This window comes from Tamandua tetradactyla, chromosome 7, assembly GCF_023851605.1.
Source record: "Tamandua tetradactyla isolate mTamTet1 chromosome 7, mTamTet1.pri, whole genome shotgun sequence".
NCBI classification, from domain to species: Eukaryota; Metazoa; Chordata; class Mammalia; order Pilosa; family Myrmecophagidae; genus Tamandua; species Tamandua tetradactyla.
Genome location: NC_135333.1, coordinates 41,266,312 through 41,288,320, shown reverse-complemented (window position 1 = coordinate 41,288,320; position 22,009 = coordinate 41,266,312). Strand labels below are relative to the sequence as shown.

Genomic DNA, 22,009 nt, shown 5'->3' with positions numbered 1-22,009 from the left:
TGGTTTTGATTTGCATTTCCCTAAGAGCCAAGAAAGTTGAGCATCTTTTCATGATCCTCTTAGCCACTTTTATTTCCTCTTCTGTGAAGCGTCTGTTCATGTCTTTTGCCCATTTTTTAATTGGGTTGTTTGTCTTTTTGTTATTGAGTTGAAGAATCTCTTTATATATTCTGGAACTAAACCCTTATCTGATATGTAGTTTCCAAATATTGTCTCCCATTGTGTAGGCTGCCTTATTTTTTTTTTTAAACTTTTTTTTATTGTATAATGTAGCATATATACAAAGCAAAGAAAGGAAAAAGCAACAGTTTTCAAAGCTCTCTTCAACAAGTAGTTATGTGACGGATCCCAGAGTTTGTCATGCATTGCCATATGATCCTTTCAGATTTTTCCTTCTAGCTGCTCCAGAATATAGGAGGCTAAAAGAAATGAGTATTTTTTTTTTATCATCACATGCATTTTCTTCTTTTTTGTGAAAAATAACATATATACAAAAAAAGCAATAAATTTCAAAGTACATTGCAACAATTAGTTGTAGATTTGATATGGGTTACAATTCCACAATTTTAGGTTTTTACTTTTAGCTGCTATAAGATACTAGAGACTAAAAGAGATATCAATTTAATGATTAAGGAATCATATTCATTGTTGAGTCCTACTTCCTCTGTATAACTCCACCATCACCTTTGATTTTTCAGTCCCACTCTTTAGGGGTATTTGAGCTATGGCCTTTCTAACTTCTTTACATTGGAAGGGGCTGCCAATAATATGGGGTAGGGAGATGGAAATAGCTGATGTTCTGGAGAGGCTGAGCCCTCTAGGTTTCAGGGCTTATGTGGTCCAGGGACCTATCTAGAGGTTGTAGGTTTCTGGAAAGTTACTCTAGTGCACGGGAATCTTTGTAGAATCTTATATATTGCCCTAGGTGTTCTTTAGGATTGACTGGAATGGTTTTGGTTGGGGGTTGGCACGTTAAGATAGGTAGCAATGTCTAACTGAAGCTTGCTTAAGGGTGACCTCCAGAGTAGTCTCTCAACTCTATTTGAACTCTCTCAGAGCCACTGATACTATTTTAGTTACACTTCTTTTTCCTTCTTGGTCAGGATGGAATTGTTGATCCCACAGTGCCAGGGCTGTACTCATCCCTGGGAGTCATCTCCCCCGTCGCCAGGGAGACTTTCACCCCTGGATGTCATGTCCTACATAGTGGGGAGGGTAATGATTTCACTTGCAGAGTTGGGCTTAGAGAGACTGAGACCACATCTGAGCAACAGAAAAGGTTTGGTAGGCTAAGCGTCTTCACTACCTATGTAAGCTTCACAAGAGTAAGCCTCAAGATCAAGGGCTTGGCCTATTGATTTGGGTGTCCCTAATTAATGTTTGACACTGTATCAGGGGTTTCCCCAGTAATAAAGTTTAAAAGGTCCATATTTTTCCTCCCATCCCTCAAGGGACTTTGCCAATACTTTTTGATTATCTACTTAATATATTCTAGGATATATCTAGGCATTACATTAAGCTATGCAGGATTAAAGGCCCTTGTTCTTATTCTGGGCTCCCCGTGTTTCAGTTGTTCAGTGAGCTACCCAGATAGGTTTAGTTAGATTATGTGCTAAAGAAAATTTAGGTCCTAGACAAAATAAATCTTTCTTCCTTTGGTCTCTAAGAGTAGGTGCAGTTCTAAAATATAGACAATGTCTTCCTTATCCCTCTGTTCTGAATTACTTTAATCCCTCCCTGACTGGCTCCATTCTTATCTTTAAATACAGGTTATAGATACATAAAACAGCTTCTCAAAATCTAGAAATAATGATTACCCCTTTGGGCCAAATGTGTCTGTTATAAGAGCTTACAATCTAGGTCCTTGTTTTCTTAAAGCACCATACAATAATTGTTCTTTTGTTTCTGGCTTATTTTGCCTCATGAAATGTCCCACAGGTTCGTTTAGTTCATTGCATACCTCACTACTTCATTCCCTTTTGTAGCAGCACAATATTTGATCATGTATACACCATAGTTCACCGGTCAGTCAGCTTCTCAGTCAGATATATATATGTATATCTTTATGCCAGTACTATCATGTTTTGACCACTGCAGCTTCAAATTTGTTTTAAAGTCAGGTAGTGTGAGACCTTCCACTTCATTTTTCTTTCTCAAGATATTTTCAGGTATGCAAGGCAACCTAACCTTATGAGTAAATTTGGTTATTGGTTTTTCTATTTCTGTAAAGTAAGTTGTTAGCATTTTAATTGGTATTGCATTGAATCTATAAATCAAATTGGGTAGAATTAACATCTTAACTATATTTAGTCTTCTAATCCATGAACATGGTATGCTTTTCCATTTATTTAGGTTTTTCATTGTTTCTTTTAGCAATTTCTTGTAGTTTTCTGTGTGTGTGTCTTTTGTATTCTTAGTTAAATTTATTCCTAAATATTTTATTCTTTTGGTTGTTATTGTAAATGGAAATTTTTCTTGATTTCCTCCTCAGATTGCCCATCACTAGTATATAGAAACACTACTCATTTTGGGGTGTTGATCTTGTACCCTGCCTCTTTGCTGTACTCATTTATTAGCTCTAGTACCTTTGCTATAGATTTTTTGGGATTTTTGACATATAATCGGGTGTCATCTGCAAACAGTGAGAGTTTTTCTTGGAAATGATTTTTATTTATTGTGTGAGGTAAGCAGACAGGTTTGTTTTCTTGAAATATAGATAATCTGGTTGACTTTTTATTGAGTGTTAAGGGTTCTTTTTAAACATATTCTGGATATAAGTCCTTAATAAAATAAAGGTTTTGTAAATATTTGACCCAATTATGGTTTGCTTTTTTGTTTTCTTAATTGCATCTTTCAAAAACAGAAGCTTCTGATTTTGATGAAATCCAGTTTATCAAGTTTTATCTTTTATGTTTGTTCTATTTGTGTGCTGTCTAAACCAAGGATCAGAAAGAATTTCTCCTAGGTTTTTTTCTAGATGTTTTATAGTTTTAGAGTACAGTGTAGTTTGGGTCTATAATCCATTTTGAGTTTATTAAGTGTATGTAAGTATATGGTGCAAATTAAGGGTTGATGTTCTTTTTATTTTACTTTGCAGATGGATATTTAGTTGTATCAGCACTACTTGTTGAAAGCATGTAATTTCTCTATTAAATTACCTTTGCCTCTTCATTGGAAATCAGTTCCCCGTGCATGTGTGGGTTTGTCCTTAAACTGCGTTGAACCCGTATGTCTGTCCTAATGCACCACCACCCTGTCCTGATTAATGCAGCTTTAAAGGAAGTCTTGAAATAGTGTGAGTAATCCAACTCTGTTCTTTTTTTCCCAAAGTTGTGTTGGCTCTTCTAGGTCTTTTTCTCAGCGGTAAACTCATCAACTGCAAAAGCTCTGCTAAGATTTTTATTGGGTTTGTCTTGCCTCTATAAGACCAATTTTTTTTTGACAATTGACATCTTGACAAATTGAATCTTTCAATCCATGTACATGGTATATCTCTCCAATTATTTAGGTCTTGGTAATTTCTGTCATGAATGTTTTGTAGTTTTCAGTGTATAAACTTATACATATTTTTGAATACTTATCTCCAAGAATTTTCATGTTTTTTTATGTTCTTTTAATACCAATTTTGTTTTAACTTTTAATTGTTCATAGCTAATATGTAGAAATACAGTGGATTTTGCATATTGAGTTTTATCCTATGCCTTAACTAAATTCACTTGCTATTTCTGGGAATTAATTTATTTCCTTAAGATTTTTTTTAAGCTAAATCATCTGCAAATAGAGACAGTTTTATTTCTTCCTTTCTGATCATTAAGTACTTTTCCTCTTTTTCTTGTCTTACTGAAATTAACTGGGGTTTCTAGTACAAAACAGAGTGCAGATGGTGAGAGTGACCGTCCTTGACTTATTTCAGATAGTTGACAGAAAATGTTCAATGTCTCACTATTCAGTACAATGTTAACTGTAGGATTTTCATATCTGCCTGTTATCAGACTGAGAAAGATTTATTCCAAACCTAATATATTTTTAAGATCATGTCTGTATATCCAATTTTTATCAAATGTTTTTCTCCTGGATAACAGCCTTATTGAGATATAATTCACATACCATATAATTCACTCTTAAATTGGAAAATTCAGTGATTTTTAGTATATTCAGAGTTGAGCAAGCATCATCACAATCAACTTCAGAACATTTTCATCACCCAGAAAAAAAACCTCGATACCCATTGGCAGTGCCTCCCTATCCTCCCTTCCCCACAGCCCCAGGGAGGCACCAGTCTACTTTCTATCTCTGTGGATTTGCCTATTCAGGATATTTCTTATCAATGAAATCATACAATATGTGGCCTTTTGTGTTTGGCTCCTTCTGCCTAGCATACTTTTAAGGCTTCTCCATGCTGTAGCATGTCTCAGCACTTCAGACTTTTGTGTGGTTGAATAATATTCCATCCTGTGGACATACCACATATTGTTTATTCTTTAGTCAAAGGATATTTGGGTTCTTTCCACTTTTTGATTACTTTGAATGCTGCATCTATGAACATTCGTGCTCAGGTCTTTTGTGTTTTGTTTGTTTTTAACCAAGGAAATGTATTATTTCCAGTCCTGGGGGGGTCTGGTCCAAAATGAAGGTGTCAGCAGGCTGTGTTCCCTCTGGGGGGCGCGAGGGGAGAGCTTTTCCTTGCTTCTTTGAGCTTCTGGTGCTTCCGTGAGTTTCTTCTGACTGCGTTCTCCCATCTCCCTCCGCCACCACGTGGTCTTCTCTCCTCTGTGGTGTCTCCTCTGCATGGCCCTAATGAAGACAGTGCTGTTGAATTTAGAGCCCCCTGAATAATCCAGGATGACCGCACCTCGAAAGCCTTCATTTAATTGCATCTGCAAAAACTTTTTACCCCAAAAAAGGCTACGCTCACAGTTCCAGGGGCTAGAGCATAGACACGCTATTTGGGGAGGCCTCACTCCCCCCACTGTACCCCTGTCTCTCATTTTCTCCCTCCCTGGAGATCTTCACACTCAGCCTAGAGGCGTGTTCAAGTTGTCTCACCAAAAGACAGTTATATTCTTTCTATCCTGTTACCCTTTTGATCTGTGTGCACAGGTTTTTGTGTGGGCGTGTGTTTTCAGTGCTCTCAGGTGTGTACTTTCATGCTACCTTTACTGATGTGTGACTTAAATCTGGTTTTAAGGAACAGAATCTCCTTGAATTGAACAAAGGTGAAAGGGGGAAGTCATTATAAGAAAATAGTGCCTACGTAGGAAACCCAAGTGTGGACGTTTAGCTGGGCTGCTGGAAGGTCCTGGAGTCAGGGACTGGACAGCCATTTGGTGTCCCTCTGTCTTCATGACAAGCTCTGTCTCTTTCTGTGTATCTGTCTGTCTTTCTTTCCTGCTACCTTGTTCTGTTCTCTACCTCACCATTCTTGTCCTGTGCAAACTTGTTTTCCTCCACATGGCAGAGGAGTGAGGCTGCTGCCTTCCAGAATTTATAGCTTATGGGACCATTGATCAGGAGAGAGTCTTTCTCAGTGAAAATTCTGTGTTCCTGGGACTTTTGTTGCATCCAGTAGATGTGCAGCTATTCTTTAAACATTAGAAACACTTTTATCAGATAGTACTAAGCAGAATCATAAAACCATTGTGATTTGATTCTCTTCAGTGACACAGTTCCTAACGTTGGATATTTGCAATATTCACTGCGATTTATATGTTTGTTTGTTTTTATAGCATGTCGACCAAAGCATTTACTTGTGTTTATCAATCCATTTGCGGGAAAAGGACAAGGCAAGCGGATATATGAAAGAAAAGTGGCACCATTATTCACTTTAGCCTCCATCACGACGGAAATAATTGGTAAGGTATAAATTCTCCCTTATAATAAAAATGTAGAAGTAAATTCAAGAATGATTCAAAGCAGTAAATTCAAAAATGATTTTTACCTTGTAAGATTTTTTTTTACGTGAAACCAAATGTCTTTTTTTTTTTAACAGACAAGAATGGGAAGAGTACAAAATAAACAATGTAGTGTTTTTCTAGTCAAGAGTAAATATTCTTAGCATATAAAGCATTCAAGAAAACCACTAAGAAGATAAAAGGGCAAAGGTCCTAGGCAGAAAATTATCCCAAGACATAGAAGTGATTAATAAGCAAACTTTAGAAATAATTTCAACCAATAAGTGAAATTTTAAGAAATATGATGTGATGCCACTTTTGCAGCAAAGATTTTTTAAAAATATATTTTTATTGACAAAAATTAGCATAAACATTCTTAACAAACATTCCATTCATGATGTACAAAAATGGTTCACAGTATCATCACATAATTGTATATTCATCACCATGATCATTTTTTAGAACATTTGCATCACTCCAGAAAAAGAAATAAAAAGAGAAAAGAAAAAAACTCATACATGTCACACCCTTTACCATTCCCTCTCATTGACCACTGATCTTTCTATCTACCCAATATATTTTAACCTTTGTTCCCCATATTATTTATTTTTTTATCCATATGTTTTTACTCATCTGTCCATATCCTAGATAAAGGGAACATCAGACATAAGGTTTTCATAATCATAGTCACATTATAAGCATTATATCATTATACAGTCATCGTCAAGAATCAAGGCTACTGAAGCACAGCTCTACAGTTTCAGGTACTTCCCTCCAGCCACTCCAATATACCATAAACTGAAAAGTAATATCTATATAATGTATAAAAATAAGCTCCAGATAACTTCTTGTCTCTCTTTGAAATCTCTCAGCCACTGCAACTTTATTTTGTCTCATTTCTCTCTTCCCCCTTTTGGTCAAGAAGGTTTTTCAGCCCCTTGATGCCAGGTACCAGCTCCTTCTAGGATTTCTGTCCCACGTTGTCGGGATGATTACACCCCTGGGATTCATGTCTCATGTGTGGGGGAGGGCAATGGGTTCCTTTGCCATGCTGGCCTAGAGAGAGGCCGCACCTGAGCAACAAAAGAAGTTCTCTTAGGCCTAATTTTAAGTCGACTTAGCCTATCGTTTGCAGGGATAAGTTTCATATGAACAAACCCCAAGATCAGGGGCTTGGCCTATTGATTTGGTTGTTCCCACTGCTTGTGAGAGTATCCGAAATTTTCCAGACGGAGAAGTTGAATCTTCCCCCCTTTCTCATCGGTCTCCTGAGGGCAACCTGCAGGTACTTCTTTCTTCACTGTCCAGATCACTCGGGGTTTACCAGGGCATCATACTAACCTGTATCATGCCCTAGTCAAGAGTCTCTGTACTTATGATTTTCAACTAAACTGACCATGCAAGTTAAATTGGGAAATGCACTACCCAAAATATAAATTTTATACCAAGTAAACATCTCTCCCTTTGGTCTCACACAGAAGTTGAAGTTTTGAAACATGGATGATATCACCGTTTACCCTGTCTTCTGATACACCTTACTCCTATCCAGATCAGCTTCATTCATATCTCTACTTGATGTCTGATCACTTTTTCAGCTTTTCCTGTAAGGGGTACTTCTGACTTTCATAGCTTCAGAGAAATGAGACAAAATAAAGACTCGGACTCTGAGTCTCAAGTGTCATTTAATATCCAAAGTTTCTGTGAAAGACCATGTTATATACACACAGCTCAGTATCTCAGAACTTAGAATTAATGGTCACACCTCCTGAATAGATGTGACTGCTCTAAGAGCTTACAATCTAGGATCCTTTACAATAGGCCCAACCTGATAACCCATGCTCTTGACTTTAGTTTACCGAGTTTTTATGTTAGTCCATATGATTGAGGCATGATAATATTTGTCTTTTTGTTCCTGACATTTCATTCAACATGTAGTCCTTAAGGTTCATTCACCTAGTTGCATGCTTCACAGCTTCATTCCTTCTTGTGGCTGCTGAATAGTCTGTTGTCTGTATACACCATAGTTCCCGATTCCTTTCCTCTGTCGTAGCCTTAGGCCACTTCCATCCATTGTGGATCATGATCACTGCTGCCATAGACACCAGCGTGCATATGTCCATTCGTGCCCCACACTCAGTTCCTCCAAGTGTACACTGAGCAGTGGGGTTTCAGGATCATATGGCATCCCCACCCCTAGCCTCCTGTGGGACCACTGCACACTGCAGCAAAGATTTTAAATGCAGGCCCCTGATGGTGAAGGATGTGCAAAGCCTGTCATCTTCCCAGCCTTTCAAGGCCATGGTCGTTTCGTGTGACCTTATTAAAAAGCACTTGGCAAGAGCTTTAAAAATGAGGTTATTATTATTATTATTTTTCTTAGACTTCCAGGTTTCTGAACTTTTCCTAAGAAAATAATCAAACATGCAAAGATTGGGGTTCAGAGATACCCACTGGCACTTATTAAGAATAGGACCCCCAAATAGTAAGTGTGAAAAAAAAATTGAGGTGAATCTGAAGGAATATCATGTAGCTCTTTAAAAGATCTTTAGAAAGATTTTTAATGATATGAAAAATGATTGATACAATGTTGAGAAAACAAGGATACAATTTTGTATATAGTAAAATCTCAGAATTTTTTTTTACAGTGGATATAGAGACTATGGAGTAATATTTTTTTCTACTTTTTGGTATATGCTGATTTCAGAGTAACTTGTAAAATTGGGAGGAACTACGAAATTAGAGATGTATTCTATTTCAAACAGGTTTTGGAAATTGAAAGCCCAGAAGTCCATCTGTTACCCGGTAGGAGGAATCCTGGGAGAGACAGCATCCCATGGGTGTAGCTGGGTTCCTTTCTGTAAGAGGAATTTGGGCCAGAGCCATAAAAGGATTTCTCATAGGCAATCTCCCTGAAGTTTCTTAGGACTTTATTTTTAAAGAAAATAGTTATTTGTCTTTTATTTTCAGTAAAGATTAAAACATTTGAATACAAACTGTACAATATAATGTTCTTTTTTCCCCCATAGTTACCGAACATGCTAATCAAGCCAAGGAGAGTTTATATGAGATTAATATAGATAAATATGATGGGTGAGTAACTTCATCTTGATTAACAAAAAGTAAATGTGAATCAAGTTATACCCATTTGACTTAATTTGTGTAAGCTCTTTTCCCTGAAAAATATGTGTTTATTGACTAATTACTTCTTTGTATTGATTCCCATCTCTTTGGCCTGTTTTTTCTGTTGGCCATAATTTCAGTCATTTGTTCTTTTATTTTAAAAAAAAACAGGTGATACATAGGTATATCACATTTTTGCATATGTTTCCCTGGTTTTCTAGCTGTCTTTTACTTTAGCATTTTTTTGATTGGTAGAAGCTTCCAAATTTGGTTATTCAACTCTGTCCCTCACTTTCTAATCTTTCCTTTGTGCTTAGAAATTCGTTCAACATCTTGAGTTTAGTTAAACCCATTGCAGTGTTCCTGCTGAGCCCCAGGCATGTGTTAGGTGCTGAGGTTGGAAAGGGAAACAAGACCAGTTCCTGCCGTTCCTGGTGCAGACACCCCCCCGTCCTCCGTCTCCCAGGCCCCCCTTGTGAGGGGACCCCCCCATCTTCATTGTTATCCAGTGGGTGGCGGGCTGGGTCTTGGGCATGCACCGCCCAGCCAAGTCACAGGAATACCCCGCTGGGACCCCGAGACCCTTCCCCCGGTGCCTGGCTCCTGGCCTGGTGCTCTGAGCACCCCTGGGGAAGGGGCTCAAGAAAGTCTTGAATGAGCGGGACAAGTTAGGAAAAGTGGGTCTCCCAGCCCCAGGGAGCCAAGCTGTCCAGGAGCACTGCTTGTGGTGGTGGCCGCTGGGGGACCCTGGCCACCCTGGGGAACCTGCCATGCAGGGGCGCTGCAGGAGGGTGGGCTGGAGAGCTGGCGGCTGGGAGCACTGCCCTGACCCATCCCTGGCTCCCACAGGGTCATCTGTGTTGGTGGGGACGGCATGTTCAGCGAGGTCCTGCACGGCCTGATTGGGCGCACGCAGCAGGATGCTGGCATTGACCAGAACCAGCCCCGCGCCGCGCTGGTCCCCAGCCCCCTGCGGATCGGCATCATCCCCGCAGGTAGGTTGGAGAGTGGCCCCCTTCCTTCTGTGTCACCGGAGAACCACTACCGCTGTCAGGGCTCCTGACAGCCTCACGATCACAGGCTCCCAACGATTGGTGGCGATGGCCTTGTGCTCCTCCTCGGTGCATGCCTCTGTTTAAGGGGTGATTTCATCCCTGCACAGCTGTCAGCCTTCCAGAGGAGGCTTAGGGCCAGTTGAATGAAGGCCAATGTGTTGGGCTCGGCGGGACACTGTCCTGCCTTATGCCGGCTGCTGAGAATATGGCCTCTGTTCTCAGAGCACCCACTGTTAGGTGGTGGGTGGGGGGCTGTGGCAGAGCTGTCTTCCAGTCCTTGGAGTTCAGCCCTGGGACAGGGAAGCCCAGGGGGCTGTGGGCTGTGGGCAGGGCCCATCGTTGGGGCTGTCAGGCAGTTTTCTGGAAGAAACGACTTCTAAGCTGGGACCTGAAGGAACTGGGAGCTCAGGGACCCCTAGGAGCAGAAGGGACAGGCCTGCCCAGGTGTCTGAGGGCAGGAGGGAGCTTGGGGTGTTCTGGCTATGTAGGCAGGAAAGGCAGGCAGGGCCTGGTTACCGGCTGAGGGGTGGGCTTCATGCTGAAGGGGCCCAGCCATTAGAGCTTCCCAGGCAGGCAGCCCCATGAGGTGTGGCTGGCCCAAGGGCCTCTGCTAAGGTGCAAAGGGCTCTGCACTTCTCCACAGTCCTTTGACCCCTCATGTCTGCTTTTTGTTGATCTGATGTCTCCTCGTCTGGCATCTGTATCATTCTTTATTGAGAATCCAAGCCCTTACCTTTGCAGGTGGGTTTCAGACTGGTGGAAATTTGCCACACACACCTAAATGGACAAGTCTCCTGATTGTTTAGCTTAGGATAATGGATAGACAGAAGGATGGATGGATAGATAGAAGGATGGATGGGTGGATAGAAGGATGGATGGGTGGATAGAAGGATGGATGGGTGGATAGAAGGGTGATGGATGAATGAATGGATAGATGGATGGAAAGAATGATGTGACAGATGTGGCCAAATGTTAAAATTGGTGGATCTGGGTATCTGGAGGGTAGGGATGTGTTGGAGTTCTCTCTGTAGGGTGTCTATTGTTTTTGCAACTGTTCTGTAAGTTTGAGAGTATTTCAGAATAATAAGATTTTTTTTAAAGTAAGTTTTAACAAAATATGGCCTTTCTGGCCCGTGCCCTGGTGGTAAGGAGTGTGGCAGGAACTGTGTAGGTCACGTTGGCATATTTTGCCTCTTTCTAGGAAGCACTGTGTTCTTGAAAACCATGGTGGGAGGCTTGCACAGGTGAGCAAAAGCTTGTGCGCTGAGAGTTCAGGGCTCCGCCCACACCTGGGCAAAATCAGGATCCTCCCCTTTTTTTTTTTAAATTTTTTATTATTTTTTTTTTATTAACGGAAAGAAAGAAAAAAAGAAAAAATAAATAAAAATAAAAAAAAGAAATTAACACATTTAGAAATCATACCGTTCTACATATGCACTCAGTAATTCTTAACATCATCACATAGATGCATGATCATCGTTTCTTAGTACATTTGCATCGGTTTAGAGGAACTAGCAACACAACAGAAAAAGATATAAAATGTTAATATAGAGAAAAGAAATAAAAGTGGTAATAATAGTAAAAAACAACAACAAAAAAAACCCTATAGCTCAGATGCAGCTTCATTCAGTGTTTTAACATGATTACAGGACCCTCCCTTTTGATGCCACTGTTGTTGCGGGCTGGCTGTGGGCATCAGCCCTCCTAACAGCTCTAAGAGGGACACACTAAACTACCCCAGTTCATGGGTCAAGACACAGAGTCCTAGAGGTAAGGCTCTAGGCCACCCAGGGACTGTCAGGGTGAGCTCGGAGCCCAGGTGGCCCCGTGGGGTGCGGGTGGCTCTGCCACCTCCTGTATGCAGCTGTGTTGCCTGCATTTCCACAGCCCCAGCTTGCCCCTAAGCCTGAGCCCTGACCAGTGGGTTGTCTGGTAATGTTTACTTTAAATCTAACCCTTTAATGCTTACTGAGTTGTGGAGCTTATAAATAACCACACTATATCATGTTATCCCTTTGGGGGTGTTCTCAGCATGAAGAATCACTTTTAGGAGGATTTGTGGGGTCATGCTTGCTTGTGGGGAAGTAACAGTTACTAACAAAAAGTCAATCACCCAGGTGGTGAGGGGGCGGGGTGGGCCCCAGGTGGTGAGGGCAGATGCCAACCCCATGTGGAGATGGTGCTGGTTAGGTACTTTACAGCCCCACCTGGTTTGCGAGGCAGCCCTGCCACCTGGGCGTGAGGTTTTTAAGTCGGAAATTGGCTCCAAGGATTGTCTGTCCCTCACAGTAGTTGGCAGGGTTGCCCCTGGACCCAACTCTGCCCATTTCCCAAGCCTGGGCCCTTCTGTACTCCCGCCCAGTGCTTAGATGCCCGTGGGCCTTTTCCCTTCCTTTCCCGAGTGGAAAAATAGTCACAACCTCGTCATGGTTATGATGTATTTCAGAAGATGAAAAGCCAGCTTGGGGCCTGTTGTCTTGTCAGCTTCTGATGTGCAGGTGCTTCCAGGAGAAACTCTGCCGGGAGTCAAGCCTGCTTTTGGGAAGGACGTTTACGTTTTCTTATCAGTTCTTCTGAGGTGAACTCGGGACATACAGCCCAGATCTACATGCCCAAATGGGAGGGGCACTTGCCTGCTTCCTCCAGATGCCCGCAGGTTGGCCCGTGGGTCCTGGTCCATGCTTGTGCTGGCCTCCAGGGGCTCAGAGTGGCTGGGACCAGGGGTGTGGAGCGAGACAGGACTCTTGCTGTCCCTCAGTCTGTGGTGAGGCCCCTGCTGTGGGAGGGCGGGCTGATAGGCAGCCGCAAGTGGTGCCTCCTGCTCTGGCCCAGCCTGGGGAAACTGGTCACCTGGTGGGCAGCCCCGGAAGCAAGGCACTTGGCTTGTGGCTGCCAGAGAGAAGAGACACCAGGCACTGCTTCAGTCGCACACATGTGCTCCTTTGGAGGCTGCTGGAGGACTCCGGGTGTCCCCACCGGTGCCGTTGCGGGGAGAGGAAGGGGGCACGCTGGGCAAGTGCTGGCAGCTGTGAGCAGGAAGGAGGGGTGGGCCCAGGTGGCACGGTGTGGACTGAGACTGCATTCTAACGCTTGGTTGCTGTGTCTGTGTCCTGCAGGGAGTAAGAAGGCAGCTCTGGGTCAGCAGGCGTGTCCTATCCTGTCTCTTCCCTGGCCTGCCACAGGCAGGGCAGAGGTCCTCGTGTGGCCTCCGCTTTCTCATCCACAAAAGGGAGAGATAGTTGTGCTGTTGTCAGGGTCGTCAGAGGTTATAGAGTGCTAGATATGCACAGGGAACACTTTATATTGGTGATTTCTGGTCGTTCATGGAGAGCACTCGTAGAAACGAGATTTTCTTAGGTTTAGGTTTCTGGGGTTTCCACTTGGCTTTTCTTTACCACCCAGATACTTGAAGAGATAATTGAGAAGTTCTGTTGAGTGAGGAGAAGTGGTAGGTTTTTTGCAACATGCCAGTCATTGTGTCTGAGCAACCAGCAACCATTATCAGTTCTCTGCTGGCTCTCAGTTTGCTGGACCTTCCACCTGATTGGCCCATATTAAACCAAAAAAGTGAATTGTTCGGGGGCCTGAGGACACCACGGAGCTTGGGCAGCCAACACAGATGCTATGGCTGTGTCATAGCCACCCATTCTTCCAGAACCCAGTGGGGAGCAAGGCAGAACCCTGCTCTCGGGAAGTCCAGAGGGGAAGGCAGGCATTAGAGAGGACAGTGGAGCCGCTGGGGTGGGGGTGGGGTGGGGGGGGCGGCATCCAGATGGTGGTGGGGGTGGGGGTGTCTTTCCAGATGACATCTGACCTGAGAATGGGCAAGAAGGTCCAGGTGGCAGTAGTGTCATGTGCAGAGGCCCCAAGGCGGGTTCCAGCTTGGCTGTGCCAGGGTGGCATAGCCACCCATTGCGGGTGAGCAAGGGGAGATGCGGGGCAAGGGGCCAGCAGCCTCGTGATGCCTGTGGGCTTGCCAGTCCAGGGAAAGGGCTGGGGTTTTATTCTGTATGATTCTGAGCAGGGACGAAGTTGATCTGATCATCTTCTTTAAAGAGGTAAGTTTACCTGCTAGGTTCATTGTCACCAAGGGACCCATGTGACATGAGAGAGCGAGTTCTTTAGAATCCAGGTGCTCTTATGTTTTTGCCTTCACATACCTGTCTGTTAGAAGGTGCCCCACCCATCCGAAGGCCCCTGGAGCTGGTCCAGTGGGCTGGGCGGGTCTGCAGTGGACGTGGCCCTCATGCCACAGCTGCCTGGCCACGCCCTTCCACAGGTGAAGTACCTCCAGTGGCGTCTACCCGGCAAGACGTGGTAGTTGGGACCAGCCATCAGTAAGGGCTCGTTTTGTTTTAATTGTCAATTTGTGGTTGTCACAGAAGGACATAGTGAGGTCTGGAATATTTGCCGTTGTCTCTACAACAGAGTCCTGCATGAAGTATTTTATAAGAATTTGAACTTGGCTTTAATATCTGTTTAATATGGACAATTAGATTCTGTGCACCCAGGAATAAAAACTACTTTCAAGCTCTTGGGTTTGTTCAACCTCGTATAAAATGCAAAGCAAACATTGTTTCTTCATTCTTATTTGAGATCGTGGCTGAATGTCTACTGATTAAGAGGCTCATTGGATGTATGTTACATGTGATTAAATGTAGGGGAAGTTGGACGTCAGGTCAGATTTGGATGTAAGGGATGATTTGTGAAGAAAGTACCCTCAGGTTGGCCGTCGGGGCCTGCGGACATTCTGGAGCGTTACGGTTAGGACAGACTTCCCCTGCCATGCCGTTCAGGTCCATTTAACAGCTCTTTCAGGATTTGTTTTCTCAGAAATGGTTCACTCATTATCAGACCCCCCAATATGGAGATCAAGGGGGTCTGAAGACACGTGGAAAATTATACGTGTGTGTGTTTCTGCACTCAGGCACTCATGTTTACATGCATGCATTTCTGCTGTCGCCGGGGGCCAGCCCCAGGCAGCTCAGAGCCAGTGTCCACGGCCCCTGGAGCTGCAGCTGCAGCGGGCCTGGCTCCCCTGAGGGCCCGGGAGTGTCTGCCGTCCGCAGAACCACTGGCTGAGGGACATGTGAAGCCTCCTGACACTGGACTGCGGCTGTTCGCATGAGTCCTGTCCCGGGCAGCTTTACGTCCTTGGCGAGATGGTGCCGTCGGAGATGCTGCCGCCCTTTATCCTCAGTGACCAGGCCCATGGTTTCCTCCCACTGAGCCGGTCACCCGAGGGCTTCCCGGCCCGGCCCAGCCCTTCCCAGGATGTCAGAAGCTGCCAAGGCCGGCGGCTGCCCCATCGGGGCTGAAAGCAGAGGCTGTGAGTTAGGCCAGTGGGAACTGGGCAGTGCCAGCGTCTGGGACCTCGCTTGGTGCTGCTTAGGGTGGGGGGTCTGTGTTCTGCCCTCAACGGGTGCCATGATGCCCCACCTCCCAGATGCTGGGAGAGTGGCTGCCTGGGTCAGCTGTGCTCATGTGCCGAGTGGACGCAGGGCCGGGCAGCTGCACTACCACCGGTCACTGGGTCAGAGGGCAGCGCTGCCCCTGCTGTGAACTCTCACCTCGCACCTTCCAGTGAGACATGGCAGGACTGTCTAAGCATGTCTTTGTGTTTGCCAGTGTTCTTTCTCCTATGACTGGCATGGGCTGTCCTTGCTGAATATAGCTCTGTTGGCCGTGCCCTATAGGCGTGTACCTTGAGCTCTGCAGTCGAGGGCCACCAGGAGATGCTGTCCATCTCCGCATCAGCTGTGTGGTGGGGATGAGAGGCCCACAGACAGCACCTGTCCAGAGAGGGTGGGGGAGGGGCTGCAGGGGTGCAAAAATACCACCTGTGTGGAGGAGAGGGGGAGGCCGAGGTGGGGAGGGGCTGCAGATGGCAGAGCTCTGGGAGGCAGGACGTGCTCTGCCCTGACTGACGCTGTGGCCATGGCTGCAGATGTTATGTGCAATGTCTCTAAGGTGGGGTTCAGGCTGGACCTCTAGACGCTGGCAGGGGTGGGCCATGGAGCATTCTTTGTGGAGGTGGTTGAAATGATCACAAATTAAGCTCCGTATTTGTTTTTTAGGTGAAGTCCACATATCCCTTCTTATTTATTCTAGTAGCTTGGGAGGAGAGGTCGTGTGTACCACTCACTTGTGAGCGTGTTACCATTTCAAGTTATTGTTCATGGCATTGAGAGCCTGCTTTCACCTTTTTAGGGTCAACCGACTGCGTGTGCTATTCGACAGTTGGCACGAATGATGCGGAGACCTCGGCCTTACACATTATCCTTGGTAGGTACCACTGTCCCTGACGGCACAAGACCCCACACGCAGCCAACTTGGTCACAGCCCCGTGGGTGGCTCTGCCTTCCTTGCAGCTTGTTGACGGGCAGTGCACCCATGTCCGCCCCACCTTGCTGCCCCGGCCCCTCCCAGCATGCGAGACAGCACCCACCTCATGCACCCTGCTCAGCCCTTCCTGCAGAGGCCTGTGGTCTGCGACCCGGCCAGCCCCCAGTCCCCACCTCTCAGTCCTTGGCCCCTAGTCCCCAGCCCCCAGTCCCCGGCCCCCCGACCCTCAGGCCCAGCCCCAGACTCCCAGTCTGTCCTGCCATCTTCTCAGAATCCATCACTGTGGGGAGCGATTGCATTTCTTCCCCGTGCACTCTCTCTGCTTGCTCTCCTGGGGTCCCACTGTCCCGAGGGCAGGACCCCATCGTGCCATGCATCACGGTACCCAGGCACCTCGGAAAGTCCAGCCTCCGGTCATGTCTGTGGAGTGAATGAGTAACAACCTAACAGACCCTCCTTGGCTGCAGTTCGTTTCTATCTCTCTGTAACGTGCGCACAAGATGTTCCTAGTTACTTTATTCACTTAGCCAACAGCTTTACATATGGGTCTGCTGTGGACACTCGGATCAGAAAGAAGGTGGAGGTGGTCAGGTGTCCTCCAGGCCATGACACCTCTTGCACACAGCTTCCTTACCCTTTTCTTATCCCTGTCGACTTGTCACTCTGTGCATTACCCGGAGCAATAGGAGTTTTATCTTTAGGAGCGGTGTTCTAATTTGCTAGCTGCTGGAATGCAATATACCAGAAACAGAATGGCTTTTAAAAAGGGGAATTTAATAAGTTGCTAGTTTACAGTTCTAAGGCTGAGAAAATGTCCCAGTTAAAACAAGTCTATAGAAATGTCCAATCAAAGGCATCCAGGGGAAGATACCTTGATTCAAGAAGGCCGATGAAGTTCAGAGTTTCTCATCTGGAAAGGCACATGGTGAACACGGTCAGGGTTCCTCTCTCATCTGGAAGGGCACCTGGTGAACATGGTGTCATCTGCTAGCTTCTCCTGGCTTCCTGTTTCATGAAGGTCCTTGGGAGGCATCTTCCTTCTTCATCTCCAAAGCGCTGGCTGATGGACTCTCTGCTTCATGATGCTGCAGCAATCCCTGCTCTCTCAGAATCTCTCTCATTCTCCAAAATCTTTCCTCTTTTATAGGACTTCAGAAACTAATCAAGACCCACCCAAATGGGTGGAGACATGTCGTTACCTAACCCAGCTTAACAGCCACTCTTGATTGGGTTCCATCTCCAGGGAGATGCTCTAATTACAGATCCAAACATACAGTATTGAATAGGGATTATTCTGCCTTTATGAAGTTGGATTTTGATTAAAACATGGCTTTTCTAGGGGACATACATCCTTTCAAATCAGCAAAAGCAGTGCATTTATTGTCTTAAACTCTAGAATTCCACGTACCTTCCCTTCAAGTAGTGACAGTTTGTAAGCCTCTGGAATGCACTGTGTCCTGCTTCCTGCAGGCTACAGCTTTCTAAACCTGCCATGCAGTCAGGACGGCTGTGCCACCTGAACCGAAAGCACAAGATGCAGGGACCCTGGGCCCAAGAGGGACAGCCACTTTAGCGGGTACCCTTGGCTGGCTTCACTGTGATTTGCCGAGCCGCTTCTCTCCTTGTCTGCCCTGTCAAAGGGCCAGCAGGTGTGGCTGGCTGGGCTAGATGTGGGAGCAGCGCTGGCCGCTCACACTGGGCTTCCTCCCTGCAGGCGACTCTCTGTCCATGGATGTGTCCTCCGTGCATCACGGCAGCACGCTGCTGCGCTACTCGGTGTCCCTGCTGGGCTACGGCTTCTACGGGGACCTCATAAAAGACAGCGAGAAGAAGCGGTGGATGGGTCTCATCAGATACGACTTCTCAGGTACCTCTGGGCACAGCAGGCAGGGCACCAGGTGAATTGGGCATTGTCTGCTTCAGGGCCGGCACTGAGTACCTGGCCTCATGGGCTGGGTAGGGTGAATGCCTGGCACGGGTCAGGCCAGTAGACTGGACAGAGAGAGAGCACACCGCTGAGAACCACGGATTGTTTGGCACCCTGAGTCATCATGCACCAATTTTCACGCCCATTAGGTCAGTCACCGCTGGCTGCCTGAGGCAGTCAAGGGAAAGTTCTAATAGGAGGAGATAATCACCCTGAGCATGTTCATTGAGGTGGCACGGCCCCTCACCCTCCACAACTCACTGGGGTAGCTGACCTGCGGCCGCCCATGCTGTGCAAGCCCAGGTGTCCTTTGCCTCAGCCAGCCAGCACGTGCTGGCTCGTTGCGTGTGCAGTAGCTGGCTGTCACTCGTTCAGTTGCGCATGTGTGTTCTGTCATTCATTCACACTTTTGCCAAGTGCCCGCCCTGGGCTGGGCCTTGTTCTCAGTCCTGAGGCCTGGCCAAGGAAAAGCACCTGCCCTTGTGACGCTTACTGCCCTGGGTGGGGCAGAGCAGGTGCCGGCTCACACCTGCCCTTCAGTTTCCCACCGCACGCAGGTGCGTGCATGGACCCCAACTTTTTTTTTTTTTTAAATACCAAAAAACACCAAACGCAAATATTCATAACTTTTGATCATTCTGTTCTATATATATAATCAGTAATTCACAGTATCATCACATCGTTGCATATTCATCATCATGATCATTTCTTGGAACATTTGCATCTGTTCAGAAAAAGGAATAAAAAGAAAACAGAAAAAAATTCATACATATCCTACCCCCTACCCTTCCCCCTCAGCAATCACCAGCATTTCAAGCTAAATTTATTTTAACATTTGTTCCCCCTTTTATTTTTATTCCGTATATTTTACTCGTCTGTTGATAAGGTAGATAAAAGGAGCATCAGACACAAGGTTTTCACAATCACACAGTCACATTGTGACAGCTGTATCATTATATAATCATCATCAAGAAACATGGCTACTGGAACACAACTCTATACTTTCATGCAATTCCATCCAGCCTCTCCATTACACCTTAACTGAAAAGGTGATATCTATTTAATATGTAAGAATAACCTCCAGGATAACCTCTTGACTCTGTTTGGAATCTCTCAGCCATTGACACTTTATTTTGTCTCATTTCACTCTTCCCCCTTTGGTTAAGAAGGTTTTCTCAATCCCTTGATGCTGAGTCTCAGCTCATTCTAGGATTTCTGTCCCACGTTGCCAGGAAGGTCCACACTCCTGGGAGTCATGTCCCACGTAGACAGGGGGAGGGTGATGAGTTTGCTTGTTGTGTTGGCTGGAGAGAGAGGCCACATCTGAGCAACAAAAGAGGTTCTCTTGGGGATGACTCTTATTTTAAGTAGGCGTGACCTATCCTTTGTGGGGTTAAGTTTCATATGAACAAACCCCAAGATTGGGGGCTCAGCCTATAGCTTTGGTTGTTCGCACTGCTTGTGAGACTATCAAGAATTCAACTTGGGGAGGTTGAATTTTCCCCCTTTCTCACCATTCCCCAGAGGAACTTTGCAAATACTTTTATTCAGTGTTCAAAATCACTCTGGGATGTATCAGGTTGGCCCTCCACTTTCATCCGAGGAAATCAAGGCCTGAGGAGGTTGGGTTACCTGTCCAGCATCTTGCCCTAACCATCTGCTGAGTCAGCGGTTCTCAAGCTTTGGGGAACATCAGGACCACCTAGGGAACTGCTGGGCCCAACCCTCACCTGGGGCGGCCCCAAAAGCATGCATTTCTTACAAGCCCCCTGGGGATGCCGTGGGCCACTGCCCTGTTCTCATCTCCTTTGATGGCCCATGGAAATCAGGTCCAGATTATGGGGAAAAAAAATTAGGCTACATGTTTCAGGAGGTTACGTAATGTATTTTCAGCTTTTTAATGCAGAAAAGGAATGAAGATTTAAAACGTGGAATTTAAGGTTTATCACTTTTGTTCAGATGAATTTATTGGTTTATTTAATGAATATCATATATCTGACCAATGCACTTTATAGTTTGCTTTTGGGTAAATCTGGATTAAATAAGTTCCAAATACTAAAATCTAACCCTTTTCTTGGGGGAAAAAGGAATAGTAGGTATTCTAGTTTGCTAGCTGCCTGAATGCAGTACACCAGAGATGAATTGGCTTTTAATAAAAGGGGATTTATTTCGTTAGCTCTTCAGAGGAAAGGCAGCTAACTTTCAACTGAGGTTCTTTCTTACGTGGGAAGGCTCAGGGCGATCTCTGTTGGCCTTCTCTCCAGGCCTCTGGGTTCCAACAACTTTCCCCAGGGTGATTCTTTCTGCATCTCCAAAGGCCTGGGCTGAGCTGCGAGTGCTGAGATGAGGTATGCTGAGCTGCTTGGGCTGTGCTGCGTTGAGCTCTCTCATTTAAGCACCAGCCAATTAAATCAAACATCATTCATTGCAGCAGGCATGCCTCCTAGCCGACTGCTGATGTAATCAGCAACAGATGAGGTTCACACACCATTGGCTCATGTCCACAGCAATAGATCTAGGCACCTTCACCTGGCCAAGTTGACACCTGAATCTAACTACCACAGTAGGTAACTTGGTGAGCTTTACTTAACTTAAAGGGATCTCATTAAATGAAAAGCTATACTATGACTTTAAAACATTAAATATGCCAAAGTTACATATTTTTCCAAACTTTATTTAGGAAAGGGAATAATGAGGAGATTGTTAGAAAAGCCCCAAGAATTTCAGTAAATCATCAACACCATTTTCCCGAGTATAGGACGTTGTCGAGTCAGATGAGGCTCCACTCACCAAGCCTCTCTGGAGGGCCTTTTCCCAGGGATCCCCTTCCCTTGCTCCCCAACCAGTGGTCTCCACCCCTTGTGCTCTCAGCATCCACAGCACTTCTCTTTCCTGAACTGTTGCACACTCCCTTGGTTGGCTGCCCCAGGTCTGTCCCCATCAGGAAGTTTAGGGGGCCAGAGTGTGTCTTCTGGGTCTCCTCCCCTACAGGGAGCTCCGTGGTAGCCTCAGTTCCCTGGGATTTGAGTCCAGTGGCGTGGGTAAACCCCCACAGGTAGGAGAGCACCTGCTTGTCTTGGAGGCAGCTGGCAGTTCTCGAGTGGAGTCGAGTCGGCCGGTGGGTGAGGTGCATGTGAAACGGAGGTTTAGGTGGTCCCTTCTAATGGCAGGTAACAATTCAGGAAGAAACACCTTTAGAGGTTGAAGTTGAGCTATAAGACAGCTATCGTATCACTGCCACGTCCCCCCACCCCCACCCCAACTCTGCAGAGAATCCTGAGGGAAGCTGCTCTCTGGGGCCGGCCCCCTCCCAGGCCCTGCCCCCTCCCAGGCCCTGCACCCTCAGCATGCTCTTGGGTAGTGCGGGAGGAGCAAGAGGGAGGTGGTACCAGGCCCTTGGACATGTCCGTGCGACAGCAGCCAGCTGAGCACACAGTGTACCAGACAGCTGGCACAGTGCAGAGTTAGGTGAGGCAGCAGGAGCAGGTCCTGCCTGGGGGTCTGGCCTGGGATCAGCTGTTCCCTTCACCAGCAGTGGGGCCACCCGTGTCACCCCAACTGTCAGAGTTATGGGCTGAGGTTAGGGTAGGTTCCCCATGGCCTAGGGCCCACCATCCTCTGGCACTATTGCTGGGCTGGCCCGGCTCTCTTGCAGCCCAGGAGGCCGCCCT

The 22,009-nt window shown here is 45.8% G+C and overlaps 1 protein-coding gene across 3 annotated transcripts in view; it reads left to right on the top strand.

Moving 5' to 3' along the window:
* CERK (ceramide kinase) overlaps positions 1-22,009 on the top strand; it is a 52,385-nt gene that overhangs the window by 19,139 nt on the left and 11,237 nt on the right. For all 3 annotated transcript variants that reach the window (XR_013179363.1, XM_077169198.1, XM_077169199.1), the window contains exons 4-8: positions 5,727-5,852; positions 8,918-8,981; positions 9,861-10,006; positions 16,277-16,351; positions 18,126-18,278. Coding sequence is in view for 2 of the 3 variants with exons in the window: in XM_077169198.1 (XP_077025313.1) it covers positions 5,727-5,852; positions 8,918-8,981; positions 9,861-10,006; positions 16,277-16,351; positions 18,126-18,278 (564 nt within the window). In the remaining variant the exon portion in view is untranslated. The remainder of the gene's footprint in view (positions 1-5,726; positions 5,853-8,917; positions 8,982-9,860; positions 10,007-16,276; positions 16,352-18,125; positions 18,279-22,009) is intronic.